Source organism: Harpegnathos saltator, unplaced genomic scaffold, assembly GCF_003227715.2.
Source record: "Harpegnathos saltator strain DR-91 unplaced genomic scaffold, Hsal_v8.6 scaffold255, whole genome shotgun sequence".
In the NCBI taxonomy this organism is placed as follows: domain Eukaryota; kingdom Metazoa; phylum Arthropoda; class Insecta; order Hymenoptera; family Formicidae; genus Harpegnathos; species Harpegnathos saltator.
In genome coordinates this window covers 1241869-1260292 of record NW_020230045.1, presented here as the reverse complement: position 1 = coordinate 1260292, position 18424 = coordinate 1241869, and the positions used below count along the sequence as shown (strand labels likewise).

The window sequence follows — 18424 nt, the reverse complement described above, 5'->3', positions numbered from 1 at the left end:
AGACCGACCCGTGTGCCGTTCTTCCTTTCCTTCCTACGTCAAATTCATCCGTACACTTCCTCCGAGCATTCCCGTCATCAACCGTGCGGCCGATTCAACATGTCGCGATCATGTCAGCTGTCGACGTGTTGAATAGAATGTCAGCTATTGTGCACGGCCGTGAAGAAAACTCCTACCGAGCAACGGCTTGCTGCTGCTGCTGCTGCGTCGGTATAGTTACCGCAACGTGTGAGCACGTGGCACGGACTAGCGCTCCGCGCGACATATTGATCGACCTGAATCCGCGCTCCGCTCGGCGCGGTCGACTCGCGCGCGCGTCAGTTCCGTAAAAGCGCTTGTACGCCGTCGCTTTTGCAGCGTACGGCCGCGTAGTCGCATCGTGGCGTTGCGCGAAACTGCATTGTGCTGCATCGTGCTGCGATCGGTGTCCTCGATTTCGCACGCGTCTTCTCACCAGTGTCCACCTCGCTACGCACGACAACGGCGACGACGACGACGACGACGACGACGACGACGATGACGACGAGGGTTCGCCGCGACAAATAAACAGAACCAGACAGGCAGGCGCGTCAGGCTGTGCTCGAGCTCGAGGAAAGGGTGTAGGCGCAGAGGGGTGTGCGGATCTTTCTCTCTCTTTCTCTCTCTCTCTCTCTCTCTCTCTCTCTCACGCTGCTGCAGGGTCAACAATCGAATCTGAGATCGCGGGACGATAGACGAACGATGACGACGGCTGATCGAGGGAAATAGGCGAGCCTTGCGTACACGGGACTTCGGTAAAGAGGACAACGGTGGTTTTACCAGCGGAGAAAGGGGGCGAGAGAGGGAGAAAAAGAGGGAGAAAGAATGAAAGGGAGATATAGACAGGGAGGAATTAACTGTTCCGAGTAGGAAAGTGGTGCGAAAACGGAAGAAGTATGTGCGAATTTGTATTTAGGTTTACGAATGCGTTAAGCGCGCTTTACAGCGCCTGGTTTACGGGGGTACGCGTAACGCACTTCCCCGATTCCGTGCAGCCTTGGCCCACATTTCCGATCGTTGTGCTTAGCGCCGAACTAAGCGCCTTACCGATATGCGAGTGATACGTCCGGCAACGCGAAAACTCAAAAAGAGAGAAAGGAAAGGGATTGAACGGGGATCGAAAGTTCACAGCAAATGTAGGAGAAATGGACGCGGTGCCCGAAGCGACTTCCGGTTGCTACTCGAACTCGCGGTCTTTTAAAAGTACGGGAACGTCTCCCTTTTAGAGAGAAAGCGTTTCTTTATATTCTCGCGAGTATCCCCGCGTGAACGTGAGCGATATCGGGAGGATGTTGAGCGAGGAGTTTTACGTAACGTATACTGTGAGAAATGACGTGATCTTTAATAATTGCTTATCGTTGTTGATACGGTAAGGGGTCAGAGAGAAAGCAAGTCAGCCTTGAACACGACGCGTGATAAGCAAATTATACGCGGTGTCCCGTATTTGGTGGTACAACGGAAAAGATATCTGCAGTGACTATGCACTTGGACTAATTTTCATTCGCGTGGAATCGTTGGTTTCTCGGTTGCATCGTCAATTACGGGACACTGAGACCCACGAGGAAACGTATGTGCGGAATGTGTCTAAAAGGGATGCCACACATTTTTTCAGGTGTACACTACATCTGAAAATTAAAAGAAAAAGCAAATCCGCCTCTCGTCTCTTAATATACACGCTGCGTTCATGAGGGACTGAAGCAATTTGCGTGAAGCTTATAAGCGGTGAGATTAAATTAAAAATCCTCGAAGCAATTTGGCAGAGGTAGCGATTTTCAGTATGCTGCTGTGGAACGAAGTGATCGCGCACGATAGAAAGGGGGATTGATATTATTCTGATTCTCTTTCGGAAGGGTTAAATTGTTCGATTCTGCCGGAGGAAACACGAAATAAGATGAAATAAGAAGAAAACACGAAATAAGATGAAAATTGAATCTTTATGACTTTTTGCCATTTGTGCTTTGTACCGAGTATTTCTGCCAAGCGTAGTACACTATGTTGAGCGAGGAGTTTTACGTAACGTATGTAACTGTGAGAAATGACGTGATCTTTAATAATTGCTTGTAATCGTTGTTGATACGGTAAGGGGTCAGAGAGAACGTAGTTAGAGAACGCTGAACTTTATGCCGCGCAGTTACCAATTTGTTTTAATAAACAGCGTAAAGTTGTCAAACAGTTATCACGATCAATCTCTAAGTGTAAAAGTTCCCGGATACACATAAACACTTAACATAACAATACGCTGTCATTCGGTCAAGACAAGTTCAGCACTAAGCTTCGCGACTAAACGAGTTAAACGATTTAAGACGTCATTATCTCATCTGGCTGTCAAGTGCCTCGAACATATTCGTGTTATGACAATTTTTCAAAGATGCAATTATAACGTGTAAAAGTGGAGCAATGACGTAAACGACGTCCGATGACCCGAAGTCGATAGCAACTGCTCAGAGAATATTAATTTTAAATCAACTAATAAACAATCAGTATGAATAAATCCTTAGGTTGCCGCTATAAAGTGAATATATTTTATGCTTAACGAGAGACGAACGACGATGAAAGAATAAAAGCGGTGTTATTAATTATTAGTTATTATACAGGGTGTCCCATTTTAAAGGACCCACTCAAATATCTCAGAAACACTGCGTTAAATCGAAAAATGCCTGAGACAAAAGTTGTTTAGCTTGAAGGGGGACATAGGACAGCGATAGCATTTTGTTTATAGATGGCTCCGATAGAGATATTTTCGAGATATTAACTGATTATCAATTTTCTTAAATGGAAATCCAAACTTTTTATTATATCATCTTTTTCTACCAATTAATTTGAACAACTCTTGTCTCAAACATTTTTTTATTTGCTTATTATATTTTGAGATATTTAAGGAAAACTTGGTAACTTTTCCAACATTTACCTTACAATATCTCGCTAATTATTCGTCGAAAGAAAAAATAGTATTAGACTTTTCTATTTTATTTACTATAAAAAATATATTACTATAATAGTGCCTTTACTTTTATTAATTTAATAATTTTGAAATTTCCAAAGGTCGATAAGTTAATAAAAGTTAGGGTACTATTTTACAGTAATATATTCTTGATAGTAAACAAAGTCTAATATATAAAGTCTATGTATAAAAAAAAAGAATGTCTATAAAAAAAAGTATGTCTAAAAAAAAAGTCTATGTATAAAAAAAAAGTCTAATACTATTTCTTCTTTCGACGAATAGTTAGTAAGGTATCGTAAGGTAAATGTTGGAAAAGTTACCAAGTTACCAAGGAAAAGTTTCCTCAAATATCTCAAAATATATTAAGCAAATAAAAAAATAATTCAGACAAAAGTTGTTCAAATTAATTGGTAGAAAAAGATGATATAATGAAAAATTCGGATTTCCATTTAAGAAAATTGATAATCAGTGAATATCTCGAAAGTAGCACCATCTGTAAACAAAATACTTTGTCCCCCTTCAAGCTAAACAACTTTTGTCTTAAGCATTTTTCGATTTAACTCAGTGTTTCTGAGATATTTGAGTGGGTCCTTCAAAATGGGACACCCATGTATGTCTCTCCAGGTTATTAATTGTAATATTACAGTGAGTCAAGTATAAAAACAAGTACAAAAACTTAATCGGAAAGGTCGAGGAGAAATTATTTAGAGATTGTAATTTTAACATTGACCGAGAGAAATTTTTGCACAGTTACATTTCTCTGAACGGATTAAAAGAAAATCGAACGAAAAATTTCCATCCCAAAGAGTAGCGCACACTGCGACGCCAGGCATCAGTCCTGTGCGTTTTCACGCTCGATATCGTTCTAGATTGGATTTGACGACCGTTTTGTAATGTAGGTAATTGTATTGTAGGTGTCGCTCGGAATATACAACCGAGCCGGAGCCGCGCTGAAACGCGCGCTGCTTGATGCCAGAGGAAGTCACGACATGACGCGAAGCTAGACGAGTGCAAGGAGATTCCCCCGATCAGCATGTGGACGAATCACTTGATAGTGGGTGAGTGTGCGTGCGTCCTTCCCGCGCTTGCCACTTAATCTCATAAAACTCTTCTGTGTATTGAGAAGGTAGTCCATCGTCCAGTCGAAATCAAGCCATTTTTACCCGCGAACGTCGGGCGTGCATTCGACGTAATTCAGTCCGTGTGCTTTGAAATTAGAGAACACACAGTCGATATTAGAGTTAGAGCTAGAAACGAAGGAAACGCACCGGTGTATTCAGAGTACAGCCCTAGTTCGCGAAATCAGCCGACGGGGCGTTAGCCAAGATTGCTTTCTGAAAATTCGATTAATCAATGTCTCAGCAAAGGCCAAACACGTCGCCGCGAAAACACCCGAACATTCATTTCTTGCGCTTCGCCGACTCGCAAAATTGAATCGAACGACGAGTCGGTCGCTGGAGCGAGCGTCAAGTGGAACGTACTGAACAGCCGACACGATCGGACGGATCACGAGGTGATCGCGAAGAATATTTATCAGATCAAAGTATGTGTGTTGCAATTTATTACCTGCCTGTGTCGAGGACTCTTCAACGTGCATCGCACGGTCAAGCGGGACCCTAAGCGGGTCCCCCAGCATCGCAGCGTTTTTTCCCCTGCAATCGTAGAATCGAAGGGACAAAGTATCGAATCGCGGTTGCTTAGACATTCGGATGATCGGTGTAGTCCGACTGGTGAAGCCCAGGCATTGAAATTAGAACGGTCTGATCTGCAATCACTATGAGTCTCTTCCCATGAGTCTAGATCGTAGGCGTTATTATGTGTTAGATCAATCAACGCGCGTACGGCCGCTGCCTCCGTGCTGCTAGGTACGTGGACACGTACGTACGTAAGACTCAAGGACAAAGTCCGCGCTTGAAGAAATCTAAGGGACCGCGCGGGAATCAACGCTTTCGTCTTTCATTCGTCTCGGCCCGAGTCGATCTGCATGTCTCTCGCGATGCAACTCGAACACCGAGACGAGAACCAGAGAATGAAAAGAATTGCTGCGGATTTGCATCAGTTTAAGATCAGTTTAAGATCACAACAAGTGACAAGTATGCTCTCGACGTCGACGTCGACTTTTCGAATGAGATTGACGAAGCACGAGTCCGTTAGGTTCGATCAAACGCGGACGTTTCTTTCCAGAAAAGTGCGCCAGACATCTCCAGGTTCTCTCCGGTCTGCACGAACACTGCTCGAGCTGCATAATCATAATGAGATGCATAATCGCGAAAGTTTTATTCCGTAGAAATTATAGTCGTTGCGTATATATAGAAGCAACACATCACGCTCCACTTTGCATACATATCCTCCGCTCTTTGCCACCTATATATTCCCTCTCTTTATGCACTTCTCTCTCTCTCTCTCTCTCTCTCTCTCTCTCTCTCTCTCTCTCTCTCTCTCTCTCTCTCTCTCTCTCTCTCTCTCTCTTCTATGTTTCATACTCCACGTGCTCTCACCGTGGGGAGCTTCTCAGGTCGTTCCTCGACTATACCCACGGCTCGTTCGCTGCATAATGATCGCCAAAATACTTGGCGCAAGCACGACAGATCGATCTAGTTATCTGCGGTGTCACATGATGCGAAGCGTCATTTATTCACAGCGCTCCGCAATAGATCCCCCTCGAGCGAGCCGCGCGCTTTACGACGAGTTTATAAACGTCAAGTGCTGCGTTCTGCGTTGCGCGGCAAGCATGCATATACATACACTGTACTCCAGTCCACCCCAATATTTACGTAACGTTCATGCATAATGTGCAGAAGCTGCGAACAATTTGCCCTTTCCCGCCGCCGTCGCGTCTAACGAAGCGGAAAAGTAGCGAGACAAATGGTGGGAAATTTCTTTCTAAAAAAAAAAAAAAAAAATAAAAGAAGAGTCGCATCGCGCATCGCGCTGCCTACGCTTTATTCTAAATAAAAGTCGCCGCGCGCGCATTATTTTTACGACCTAAGCGGGAATTTGCTTGTACGCGCCTATGTTTCAGCTTCAATCCATGATGTCAGCCTCGCGTATCCTCTTGCCATCCAGCTGCTGAAGGAGCAAGCTACCCGCGCGCTCACCACCCCCGGTTTCCCATAAATAAATCCGTGAACGCAGAGATTACACGGGGAAAAGTTGGGTCGGATTAATTCGACGATGAACGAGCCGAACGTGTTTTAATCTTGGACGGAAACAGAATTTCCGGTCTTCCTAGAGCCTTTCTTTGCTTCACCAGAATCAAAGGTTCTGTTTCCTGTATCTTTCTTGCTCACAGTCATGTTAATTCAACGAAACTTTCTTTTCCTTTCTCTAATAACTCTGAGCTGCCTTTTCGTACTCTTCAACTTCTCCCGTACGGAAGTTTTCTTCCGCCCGCGAAATTCCAAACAGTCGCCAGTGGTGCCAGATGACATTTTTTGGTTCAAAATTCTCTAGAGACCTGAATTTCCAACCGATCATCGACACCAATGGATGAAGTTGATCCTGACTAAATTCCAAAGAGATCCGTCTAGCCGAAATTTTGAAAATATTATCGGTTCAGGGTTCATGGGTTTAGGGTTTGTCTTAAAAGTTTCGAGGCTCGAACTTAATGTTTTATAGCTGAATATTCAACGTCGAGTATTATTGGGTTCTCGAGCTATGGCTAGATTGGGTCCTTGGACTACTTGGGGTTCTTAATATATATGGCTTCATGCATCCACGAGCTAAAAATTCTCGGATTGATAGATTCCTAGGTTGATGGGCTTAAGACTCAAAATTTCTCGATTTTGTGCTTAACGGGTCTATATTTGATGTTTTTGTATTTTGGGCATATGACTTTTGGGTTAATGGGTTTCTGCTTCAAGATCGATAAATCTCGAGGTGTCTGTTGATTGGTTTCATAGTTTCAACCCGCTGAATACGCTATTAGATAGAAATAAGTGTCGAATAACGAGTATTTCACAAGTTTTTCGCGTTTAACGATAATTTTTCCCCCTTTGGGGGAAAATGCGAGAGAAAAATTTTTTTTTTAATTTTGGCAAGACAGATCTCTTCGGAATGTATTCAGGATCCACCTTATCCATTGGTGTCGAGGTTCGGTTGGAAATTCAGATCTCTAGAGAATTTTGAACCGAAGAATGTCATCTGGCCTCACTGTGCGACGCCTGCAGAAGGAAACGCGTCTCGGGATTTTTGCAAAAGCTGCAGTCAAGTTTAACTCTTCCCCAAGCATCCCAGGCATCTCTTTGCACGAGAACATCCTTCGCTATTCTATGTGTTCTGCGCTATATAACAACTCGCGCGTACTCTATTTATGTTCCACACCCCGTCATGTATCCTACATCCCCTCATTCTGTGTTCCATCCATCGTGCACCCTGCACTCGACACCCCGACGTTTCTCATCCTCGGTCAGCCTCGGCCACCGCCGCAGGGTGGCTTTGCAAATATTTCACCGTCGCGAGACCAGACGCTCTACAAAGGCAACGAGAGCAAGAGACTCGCGAGAGCGCCGAGGCAAGGTTCATCTCGGCAAACGTGGACATGTCTGTCGCACAAACCCCACGACCGAATGATAACGATTAGCCTAGATAGCGCAATCACTACCCAGCCAACGTTCTTCTCCCCAATGTCACGAGTACATGTAAATATCTCGGGTACGCTAGAGCCGCGCCGTAGAGAGACAGTAGCGGTCGTGGTAGTGATAGTAGCATCCGTAGCCCCGTCTTATCAATAGCGCGACGATTAGCGCTGTTGTTGTCAGTAGTATCGTCGCTTTTCCTTGCCACCAACGAGACACCCCCCGCCGACCCCGCCGGCCCGACAGAGTTATCTAGACTAGTAAGCCCGCGCGCGGTCTATCAGTACGACGCACCGCCTAAAGCAGTAACCGATCTTTCGTTTTCAGCGGCAATTGTACTCGCGGTTGCCAACGTCTGTCATGCGGAGTGCCAGAGTGAGTGATTAAGCCAGCTTACTCCCCCCTCGGTGTGCCCGTGCCGTGTCGTCGGACTCGTTCGCTAGAGAGACACTCGATGACGAGGCTCGATGAAGCGCGCCCGCGGCCAAGTGACTCTCTCTTCCCTCTCTCTCTCTCTCTCTCTCTCTCTCTCTCTCTCTCTCTCTCTCTCTCTCTCTCTCTATCTCTCTTTCTCATAGAATCTAAAAACGCGGGGTTGCCACGGTTGAGCGGTAGAACGCCCTCCGCGCCGGGAAAACAACCCTCGGCCGGAGACCGCGCGAGCTCCGTACTGGACGAGGAGAAAGCGCTGGAATCTGTCCTTGCCCAGAGAAATCTCGTCGAGAACTCTCGCCGCTTCGCGACAGAAGTTTCGAGAGTCGGAAATTCAGAATCTGAAAATTCGGAGGCTGAGGCAGCTTCCCGAAAAGTCGCGACGTACCGAAATTCAAATATCGAGGCAACATTCCGGAATAGAAATTTTCTCGAGGGTGCAATATTTTTGTGCGAAAGAATCATCTCGAAGAAAGTACACACACACTGATAGAAAAATATAGTTGAATTAACCTATAATCTCACTATATTTTATAGTTCATTCTGGCATCAACCATATTTTTATAGTTCGTGGAACCTGCAAAATATAGTAGAATAAACACAAGTATATAGTCAATGATTGTCTTAAACAATTGTTTAGTTACTTTTACCACATATATAGTAATCTCTCATTCACAAGTATAGTGAGATTTAATATTCATATAGTTACATCTGTCATTATTTAGCGAATACTCTGGTAATATTGACTATATAAAAGAGTTACTTCACCCCATACCATTTTATATTTATATCCAAACAATAATTTTAATTCAACTTACTATAATTCTTAGTAAAAATATTATATGGTTGGTTATACTATGCCTATATCGTAATTATTACCGATATTATGGTAATACTTACTATAAATATGATATTTCGGACTATAATTTAGTTACTATATCGTTATACTTCCAAATACCATATATTTTTCTCTCAGTGTAAATGAGTTAATATCTCGGCTGTGAGACGAGTGCGTTTCGATATTTCGACAAAATTGGATTTCTCGGTATTATGGTTTTTCCGGAAAGTCCCCCACTCTTTGAACTTCGGTGCATTTTTACGGTGCAACTTTCGGTGCACGTTAAATGTGTCCGCCGGAAATGTTCTTTCTCAGCCTTGAGCGACGTGCGGTTGATTTTCCTCGTATGATATGTTCGTGCGTTTTCGATCCGTAGACGTTTCGCGACGGAAATGGCGTTCTCTTCACAATACCATGTATTCTAATCGTTATCAAGCGACTGCATTTTACTTCCAACTTGAGCCCTTCTATCGACACCGTCCCCTTTTCAGTTATTCCAACGGTGTCCGCGATATTTATTGAGTTGTTCTCGATAAATCGTCAAACGCTTCAATTTCCTCTCTCGGCAGTCGACGCGATTCAGCCTTATTCTCGTCCAGTCTCGTCGAGCACGGCCGTGTCGTCGCTCTGGAGCGCTTGTGCTTCTCCATTGTGCCGTGAAAAGCGAACGGTGCCTGATATTTCTTTTTATTTAGAGCTCTCGCGTGCGCGCGCGCGCCCATCGACGCAAAAGACCTTACACGCAAGATGTGCTCTCGGAAAACGATGTGTCCGCGAAGTAAAGTGAAATGAACCAGCTGAAATTCTGCTTCCAAGTCACCTCTTTTATTAGCGTCGACGAAAAAACGGCGCTGAGTCGTCGACGCGAATCGCCGATTTTTTAGGCGATTTTGCGCACATTCTTTTCCGAGCGCGATAGAACCGACGCGCGGTCCTTGAAAATGCGTCTGCTTTTCACAGCTCGCTCCGTTTACTGCTACGAATGCGACTCATGGACGGACCTCAGATGCAAGGATCCGTTCAACTATACGGCGCTGCCGAGGGATCAGCCACCTCTATTGACTTGCAACGGGTGCTGCGTTAAAATGGTCCGCAACGCAAAATCACGTGAGTGTCGCTGGCCGTGAAAGAGAGAGAGAGAGAGAGAGAGAGAGAGAGAGAGAGAGAGAGAGAGAGAGAGAGAGAGAGAGAGAGAGAGACAGAGAGAATTACGTTCGAGAGAATGTCACGTAGAAATCCCTACGTCGAAATATTAAGCATGATAGAGCAACGTGAAACCCTGAAGAACGCTAAAATTGCAAGATTCGACGACCCGAACGTCTTGGTCGGTAAATTGTTACAAGAACAGCTAATTGTTCGTCAATTACCGTAACATTCAATTTTGTAGTCTCGTTATGATTTTCTTGGAAAATACCAACAACTTATCAGATATTAAATACTTTTGGAGAAATTAGAAATTTGTCTTTAAGATATCTTTTATAATATATAATTGCCCATCAGCGAACGGAGATCTCTTCAATAATCGGCTCTTAATCGTCCCTTTATCTTTGCCCTATAGAGTATAAATTATAGACAATATTAGGTGTGTGAATTAATTCGGTCCGTTTTTTCTTCCAAAAAAAGACTTTAGTATGAGAAAACATGAAAAAGTACACTGATCAAAGTATTTGCCATCGCTTGCTATTATTTGTTCCCATCTGTCTGGCAGTTGTTGCATTCCGTGACGGAAAAACGACTCGTCCTTCGAAGCGATCCATTCATTGAGCCATTTCTCTATTTCTTTATAATTGTTGAAGTGCTGGTCCGAAAGCCCGTGTGCCATCGATCTGAACAAGTGATAATCGGATGGAGTAATGTCTGGTGAATACGGCGGGTGAGGTAAAACGTCCCAGTCAAGGTGGCCTTCACAATCTTTCCAACATGTGGCCGAGCGTTATCGTGCTGGAAGATCACTTTGTCGTGTCTCTTTGCATATTCCGGCCGCTTATTCTTCAATGCGTTGTTTAAACGGATCAATTGTTGTTGGTAAAGTTCGGCAGTGATGGTTTGGCTCTGTTTTAATAGTTCATGATACACTACACCCTTCTGGTCTCACCATAAATACAGAGCATTACTTTCTTGCCGCGAATATTCCGCTTTGGTATCGATGTGGATGGTTTTCCTGGGTCGCTAATGGATTTCCTCCGTTTGGGATTATCGAAATATATCCACTTTTCGTCTCCAGTCACAATACGACCTGCAAAAAACCTAACCTCTTCTCTTTTGCCTGGCAAGCAAGATTTCAGACATGGCTTTTCGCTGCTCTCGATGTCTCTTTCTTTCAGTTCTTTCGTATGGCACCCATCTTCCTTCTTTGTAAATATTTCCCACGGCTGCCAAACACGCAGAAATTGTTGATCGATCAATATTCAACAATTGCGAAAGCTCATGTTGCGATTCTCACGGATCTTCATTGATTAGCGCCTGCAATTCCTCGTCCTCGAACTTCTTCGGCTGACCTGGACGAGGTTTGTCATCGACACTGAAATCATCACTTTTGAAACGTCGAAACCATTCTCTGCATGATTTATCGATAGGAGCCGTATTTCACCATAAGCTTCTACGGGCAGTCGATGAGCTTCAGCGGCTGTTTTCTTCAAATGAAAACAAAAAATGAGAACTTGCCGGAAATGATGCTTTTTTGGCTCGAGTTTCGACATTTTCGAATCGAAGAGCACGATGTTATCGTTACAAACCCAAACGTTTATCAACTGAATATTATTATTGCCAGACATCAAAACTAAAAAATAAGGCCTTTTGCAGACATTAGAGGTTAGAAAATTACATAGTACAGCAGTTGACCGGCCATGGATGGACCGAATTAATTCACACACCTAATAGTTTGAAATGTTCGTGTAATTCGTCGAGATTCGCGAGGATTCAGTTGCTGCTCATTGTTCTTCTCTTTGCTTGCAGCGTACGAAAGCGTGAGGAGGACCTGCACATCGCAGCTACAAATAAACTTATTCATGGTGGACCACGTGTGCATGATGGAAAGTACCGGCACTGGTCACATGTGCTTCTGTGAGGAGGATATGTGCAATCGTGTACCCCCGACCTCGCGCTCGAATCCCGTACTCCTGCTGATCCTGTCGACCATCCTTGTTCTACGCTCGGCCGTCTTAGGAGCCTCAGCTTGCTTTGTAGAACGTTGCAATGATCACGTCGTATAACACCAATTAACTCTATCCACCCATCGCAGTGGCGTCCAATCATATCCTTCGTAGAGATTCTAGCGAGTCGACAACACGACCACTCGTCGGAACGAACGATCGAGCTGGCTTCGATCCCTAGAGGGGCTAGATTCCCCCGTTAGAGAGAGGTAAACGAGAGGAACGGTCGAGAGTCCGAGACACACACGTATGAAAGTATCCGGGGACGATCGACCAGTCACATTATATTGTTATCATTGATTTTCGCGATGCGCGCGTTACCGGTATCGGTCGTCGCGAATCGCGTAGAAAAGAGATATATTTGTATGACATATATAGATATTTTATCGAAGTTGCATATCTTAGAGAATGTGCGGACGCTCAGACGAGTTCGGCATATATACTATATATATATATATATATATATATATCGGCTGTTGGGTAAGAGATAATAGACACGGAATAGTAGAGAGCCCTACGAGATAGTAATCGCGTTCGTTTATTCTTGTATGAGGGATCTCGTTACTGCGCGCTACCGACATGCACATGATTCCTCTCTCTTACATTAGCTTTAAATTGTGAGAAAAGGTGAAATTGAAGATTATAAAAATTGCGTACACTTCCGAGAGTATTCAGAAGAGCGGAGACTCTGAATCTCGTTACGGTTCAGAAGCGCCCGTTTTACAGATTTTCGAGCAAGTCGTTGAGGTCGCGTCGCGGTAATAACATAATACATTTGCTCGTGGTCGATGAGAGAGACGAGATTCGGTCTTCTCGTCTCACCGTCGTGAGAATCGCTCAGTCTGTGTGCGTCGTTCGTTCCGATCACTGGCCTTAGACAGCATCGAGAGTTACTCTAGGCGTTTCTCGTGTAGAAATCATCCCGACTGTCCAGTCGATTTCTCTGACGATCTCGGCGCCGAGCCCGAGCTCGTTGTTAGTTGCTCTTCGAGCAAGCACGGCTGGCCATCGTTGCAATGCATTCGTGACATAAACCTCGAGGAAGGAATTTCGTTGAGTATGCCGCGAAACAGAATAAGCCGCGCATTTGGTAGACGAGACCGTTTGCGATACGACATACAGTTCCGCTGAGGGACACTCTTTCTATCTATTTTTATAGAAATTGCTTGAAGCGCGGTAATATTGTGATAAATGAATTGCGGTGTTGATTATCCACGGGAATTATGTAATTCCGCAATGTCTCTTTACTGAATTTTACGTCGTTCACATGTCGTTTCCGGCGTATCCGATCTCTCAACGGAGAAAATAATTATCAAATTATATCAAATTACATTATATCAAATTGACAAGAGTGATCGTCGAATTTTTAATTCGAGGCTGAGAAGAGGCTCTTTGCTGAATCGACAAGTGAAAGTGCGCGAAATCGCGAATCGAGAGACTCGATTCGGCGATCAAGCAGGCTTCCTTCCTCGGCGTTGTCGTTGCATGTACTCGACTGTCGTCTGGGAACATCGCGATGTTCGCGATGTTTGACCATTTTATCCTAATAGTACGACAGAGGGAGGAAAAACAATGTGGATACTCTATCTTTTTTCTCACAACGATGCACCTCACTACAACTTTGTTTCTCTCATTCTAATGCGACAATGTTCGACGCGACTGGTCGAGTTTCGTTCGACGCGAGGGTCTGTTGAAAAGCACAGTGAATTGCGCGAGGTATGACCTCCGACCGTGACGGACGATGGCAACTGCATTCGCACATGACAATTTTCAAGAAGCACTTGAGTTCTCAGGTCGAGTCTTACACAAGTGACGAGACAATCGCGAAGGTTCTGTTAATATATTTCGAGAGCACATTCAGATAGTACTTCTACTTGCTTAGAAAAAAGAAAAAAAGTCGCCGAAGGTGACGACGTCACTCCACGACGTGAGTCGAATTCCAAGCGATGTCAGAATGAAAATCTCTCGGAATCATATTTTTGCACTCGTACATGTCGCTTCATGTGTATGTATGTGTGTGATAAGAGTCACTCTCTTGCAATGGTGTCTGTAGCAAAACGCATTCACACAATGTGCTTCACACAATGGTTTTCAAGCAGAGCTCCGATGAACTGTTCTTCATAGTCTTCGAATAGCTATACGAAGACATCAGAACGACGGTCGGCGTACATTCATTGCGCAATCCAGTTAATTTAACGAAATGCTTTCTCGATTCTACCCGATCACGACTCTCTCTCTCTCTCTCTCTCTCTCTATTTTTCACACAATCTCTCTCTCTCTCTCTCTCTCTCTCTCTCTCTCTCTCTCTCTCTCTCTCTCTCTCTCTGTTTGCCTCTTCTTCCTTCTGTCGCACAGTCTGATTCGTCATCTCTGCACTCTTCTTTCATTCTATCTCTTCACTCTTCTTCGATACAACTCCCTCGTAGACACTTACTTTGCCCGCTCGCCATTCCAACAAGACATCGTCATACTCGAAAAGACGGGAGAGGCAATCGAGACCACGATAGAAGGCGAGCTTGTACGATAGAGAAACGTCCTATCTTAGAAGGCATGGGTTGCAGCATGTGTACATTCAAGACAGACAGCACCATCAGATACAGTGAGAGCCGGCCGGCGAGCAGCGAGGATGACCTTCTCTAGTTCCCGGGAGTTGCCTGAACCACGTGTGCGCGTGTTTTCCGAAACAGACAGATGCCACGATGCAAACGGAATTACTTTGTTCAAAAGAAAAGTATCTTAGAGTACTTGTAGCTCGTGTACGTGTAGAAATTGGACGATAATATTCGGACTGCGAAAGTACCCGGGAGTTCTGAAGCAGTCGGGAGAAATTTCAAATTTTCCGACTGCAGGCCGTGGTCTGCTTAAAAGTGCCCGAGACGGAGCGAGTTCCAAAGATTCTAAAATTTCAAAAACTTAATAAGATAACATACGAGTGTGAGAGATTCTCTCGAGAAGCGATTGAGGGATCCGAAGATCACGGAATCAGAGAGCTGTAAGACTCTAAGGTCCATTAGACTTTTTGAGAAATAGAGAGAGAGAGAGAGAGAGAGAGAGAGAGAGAGAGAGAGAGAGAAATCGCAAGTCTTTCGAGAGACTGTGTGAATCAAGAGAAACCGAATCAAAGCTCCCTGGCAGCTAAAATCGTGAAAAAGACCTTCTGGAAACGCGCGCGCACTTGAGAGTGTAGGCCACCATAGTGACGGAGTTTTCAGGCACTTAGAAGAGATTCAAGTCACACACGTAGAAGAAAGTGAAGTGGAATGCATGGATCGTAGCGTTCACGAGGCTGCACGGTTTGCGGAAAGTCGTCGCGGAAAGATCTCACGTTGATCACGCGGATCCGAACTTCTCGATTGCCTAACAATTGCACTACTCGCGCATTACATTACTCGCATTATTAACACACACTTGTCGCGCGCATTCCTCGTACACGCTGCGGGCGGGTAAACTTCTCTCACTTAGCGCTATAAAAGTACAGTGTACATGTATACTTTAGACGTCGACGCGGATTTCCGTCGAACAGTTTCCCTCGCTCGACTTTCGAACAGCCGTGCAGCAACACCTTGCATGTCACTGCATGACTCTGTCGTTATTATTCTTTCGTGTGAACGAGTATCCCAATCACACACGGAGTCACTGGTCGAAAGCGAACGCGGTCTCTCTTCTTGATTCAACGCGTTTCTCAAACCTCACGATTTAAAATGTTTATACTTCAGCTAAGCTGGCAAAGTGAAAGCTCCATGAATCCTCAGAGCACTCAAAGTCGCGTGTATATTCGTGTGCATCCATCCCGACGATCTGGACCCAAAATCGACCCGTTGTTCCTTTCCACTGGTGGCTCGTCCACCACAATAACAGTAACAACAACAGTAACAACAAACACTAACAATGATAACAGTTATGATAACAACTATGACAACTACACGAACCACCCACGATACCTTCCACCCCGACGAATGCAACGCAAAGACAAACGAAAAGCAAAGCACAACGTGGGCCTTCAGCTTCGATCGTGCCGCAAATTAACGAGCCTGTCCCGCCTCTCTCGTAAAAACCGTGCTCGGCTGCTCGCTAATCTCGTCGTCACTCGTCTCACAAGTCGTACAAGTCGAACACGGACGGAACAGATCTCGACTATCCAGCAGAGGAAGCCACTCGAAGGGACTCGCGCTGCTCGAATCCGAGGCGTGTGTGCCGATAATCGCGTTTCGTGAAAAGTTCCGCTTGAATCTCAACGCTTGGATTCGAGCTAGCTCAAATTTCGGCTAGCTCGCCCATGGAATCTCGCTCTTTCGACCGATCGATGATTCGACCGTGATGAATCCCGTTGAATTTCACGGAACGCGAGTCACACGCTTCCTCGCGAGCAAAAATATATCGCGCGCAGCGCGGGCAGGGAAAATTGTCTTCGCAAATTGGCGATATACGGACGCCGATTCGGTCGCAATTCATGAGCGACGGTGGCGGCCGCGCAATCCCGTAGCGATCCTCTGCTGAATACGACCGCGTCGCTCGTGGCTGGCACGACCAGGCTGAACGCTCATGTCCTCACAGAGAGGCTTTCGAAGCGGAGCCTCTTGCCAAACAAACTTCGGTGCTTGCTTAACCGACAGCGAGCAAACCGGCGTTTCTCTGGCAAGCCATGCGGCTCGTGTCGCGTCATTTGTTCATTGTCGCACGCGCGGCTGCGAGGCTATCTGTACACGTTTGTTTCCTTCGCTGTTCCCGCTGCTGTTTCGTCCTTCGTGATCCAACTGATCTAGCGCGCTACGCTCTCACGTCGGACGTGAGCGCTCGTCGTGCGATCGGGGAAACTGCTCCCGTGAAATTGCACCGTGCGATAAACGTGGGTTCCTCGGTCTTTTAGGAAATATTTCAGATGGCTTGAGATTTACATTTAGGAAGATGACTCTTTAAAAAAGGTAAAAGAAGACCAAAAAGATGCTTTTTATCTCGTTTCCACAAATGTATGTTCAGACAGAAAGAAAGTTATCGTCGTTGTTAAGAACAGAGAGAAAGGATATTATCGATTGCATCACTATTTTAAAAGTTTACATCTGTAAAATCATACCGATTTTTTAATCTTCAAATTGAAGTCGTTGTCTTAAGCAAAAAATAGACAGAATGTTTCTCAAAACGCACGTACATCAAATCTCATGAAATGTCCGTAGAAATTAATTAATGAAGAATTTAATCGTCAAAGACAATGTAATCAATGTGACTGTCCAGAGAGTGCAAAACAAACGGAGCACGTTCCTCGCTTCACGCCCGAGTCGCATCTGAGATACCAGCAATGTCGATATATCGAATCCACGCTAATGATAATAATCGATACCAAGCCTGGCCTCGCAGCCGAAAAGTATCCACGTGTAGTTATTAAAACAGCCTATCTGCGATATGGATTACTTTAGCTTAGTGAAGACATCGACGCAAGGACGAGTTTAGATGTAAGAGACAGATATCACGATCCTTTAACCGGCGAATCAGTTTCTGATCAACGTCGAAAATCTTGCGTTTTCAGTTTTTGCGACGAAATCATTGCGGGGAAAAAGGGAGAGACACTGTTATGTATACGTAGATCGAGAGAGAAGTAACGTCAAGATGTCACGGTTAAAGGATTAGAAAATCCCTCACCGGGATATGTTTAACTTGCCATTCATATATATTGTATTTCTATATGAATATATGAGCAATTGTATGATTAATATTGTATATATTAGATGATCGAGAGATAGGTGTATCTCTTTCGTTTTATTATGATGTGTCGCAACGCGCTCTGTTAATGTTAGTCTTATTTGTAAGTTTAAGCATATAAAGGCGATGCGTAAACAGTGTGAACAGTTGAATATATTTTTGCTATCGCCTGCGTCGATGGAATGTAAATAACGACGTAAAGCACGTCGTTCTTAGTATCGTTAATATAATTAACGTATTTTACTGTACACATCTCGGCAGAGTTCAGTCCACTTTTATGAATTTCCGTCAAGTATCGATTAAATTCCCGTCGATCGTACTCTCATCTCGATCTGTGCTCGACGAGCTGACAAAGGGGAAGATATATTTGTCTAAACGTATTTTATCCACCTTGCTTTGATTAACGTAAATATATTTCTTAATGAAACAACAATGCGCTTATCGAAAAGCTCAATGATAAGTCTCGTATGGATTTATGCTGCACATTAAAGCATTTAAATGTTCTCTTTATCTCAATCACGATTATCAACGATTTCTTTAAGTATGAATATATTCGCAATGCCGACTTTTAATATCACTTTGATAACGCTAAATACCACTGATTGTCAATCTAAGTTCGATCAGTCTGAAAATAATTTTAAAACGACGCGTAAATCGATCCCGTTTTATAACAAGCCTTAGGATAATGTACTAAATTAAGCTAATTAAAACATGTTGAATAAATCCCAATTATAAATTCCAAGTTTCCTCGATGAGATGATACCAATTACAT

At 44.3% G+C, this 18424-nt stretch overlaps 1 protein-coding gene across 5 annotated transcripts; it reads left to right on the top strand.

Annotated features, from left to right (window-relative positions):
• The first annotated feature begins 325 nt into the window (after positions 1-325).
• On the top strand, positions 326-18394 carry qvr (glycosylphosphatidylinositol-anchored protein quiver). 5 transcript variants are annotated; one of them, XM_025299262.1, is made up of 6 exons: positions 326-613; positions 1631-1740; positions 3874-4017; positions 7864-7911; positions 9767-9913; positions 11762-18394. In XM_025299262.1, exons 3-6 carry the CDS (start codon positions 3993-3995, stop codon positions 12016-12018), a joined length of 477 nt encoding a protein of 158 aa, XP_025155047.1. In that variant the 5' UTR covers positions 326-613; positions 1631-1740; positions 3874-3992; the 3' UTR covers positions 12019-18394. The 5 variants fall into 5 exon arrangements, with proteins under 5 accessions (XP_025155047.1, XP_025155048.1, XP_011153937.1 ...); XM_011155635.3 differs by lacking the exon at positions 326-613 and adding an exon at positions 622-912; XM_025299263.1 differs by lacking the exon at positions 1631-1740 and having other exon boundaries at positions 326-615.
• Positions 18395-18424: the final 30 nt, after the last annotated feature.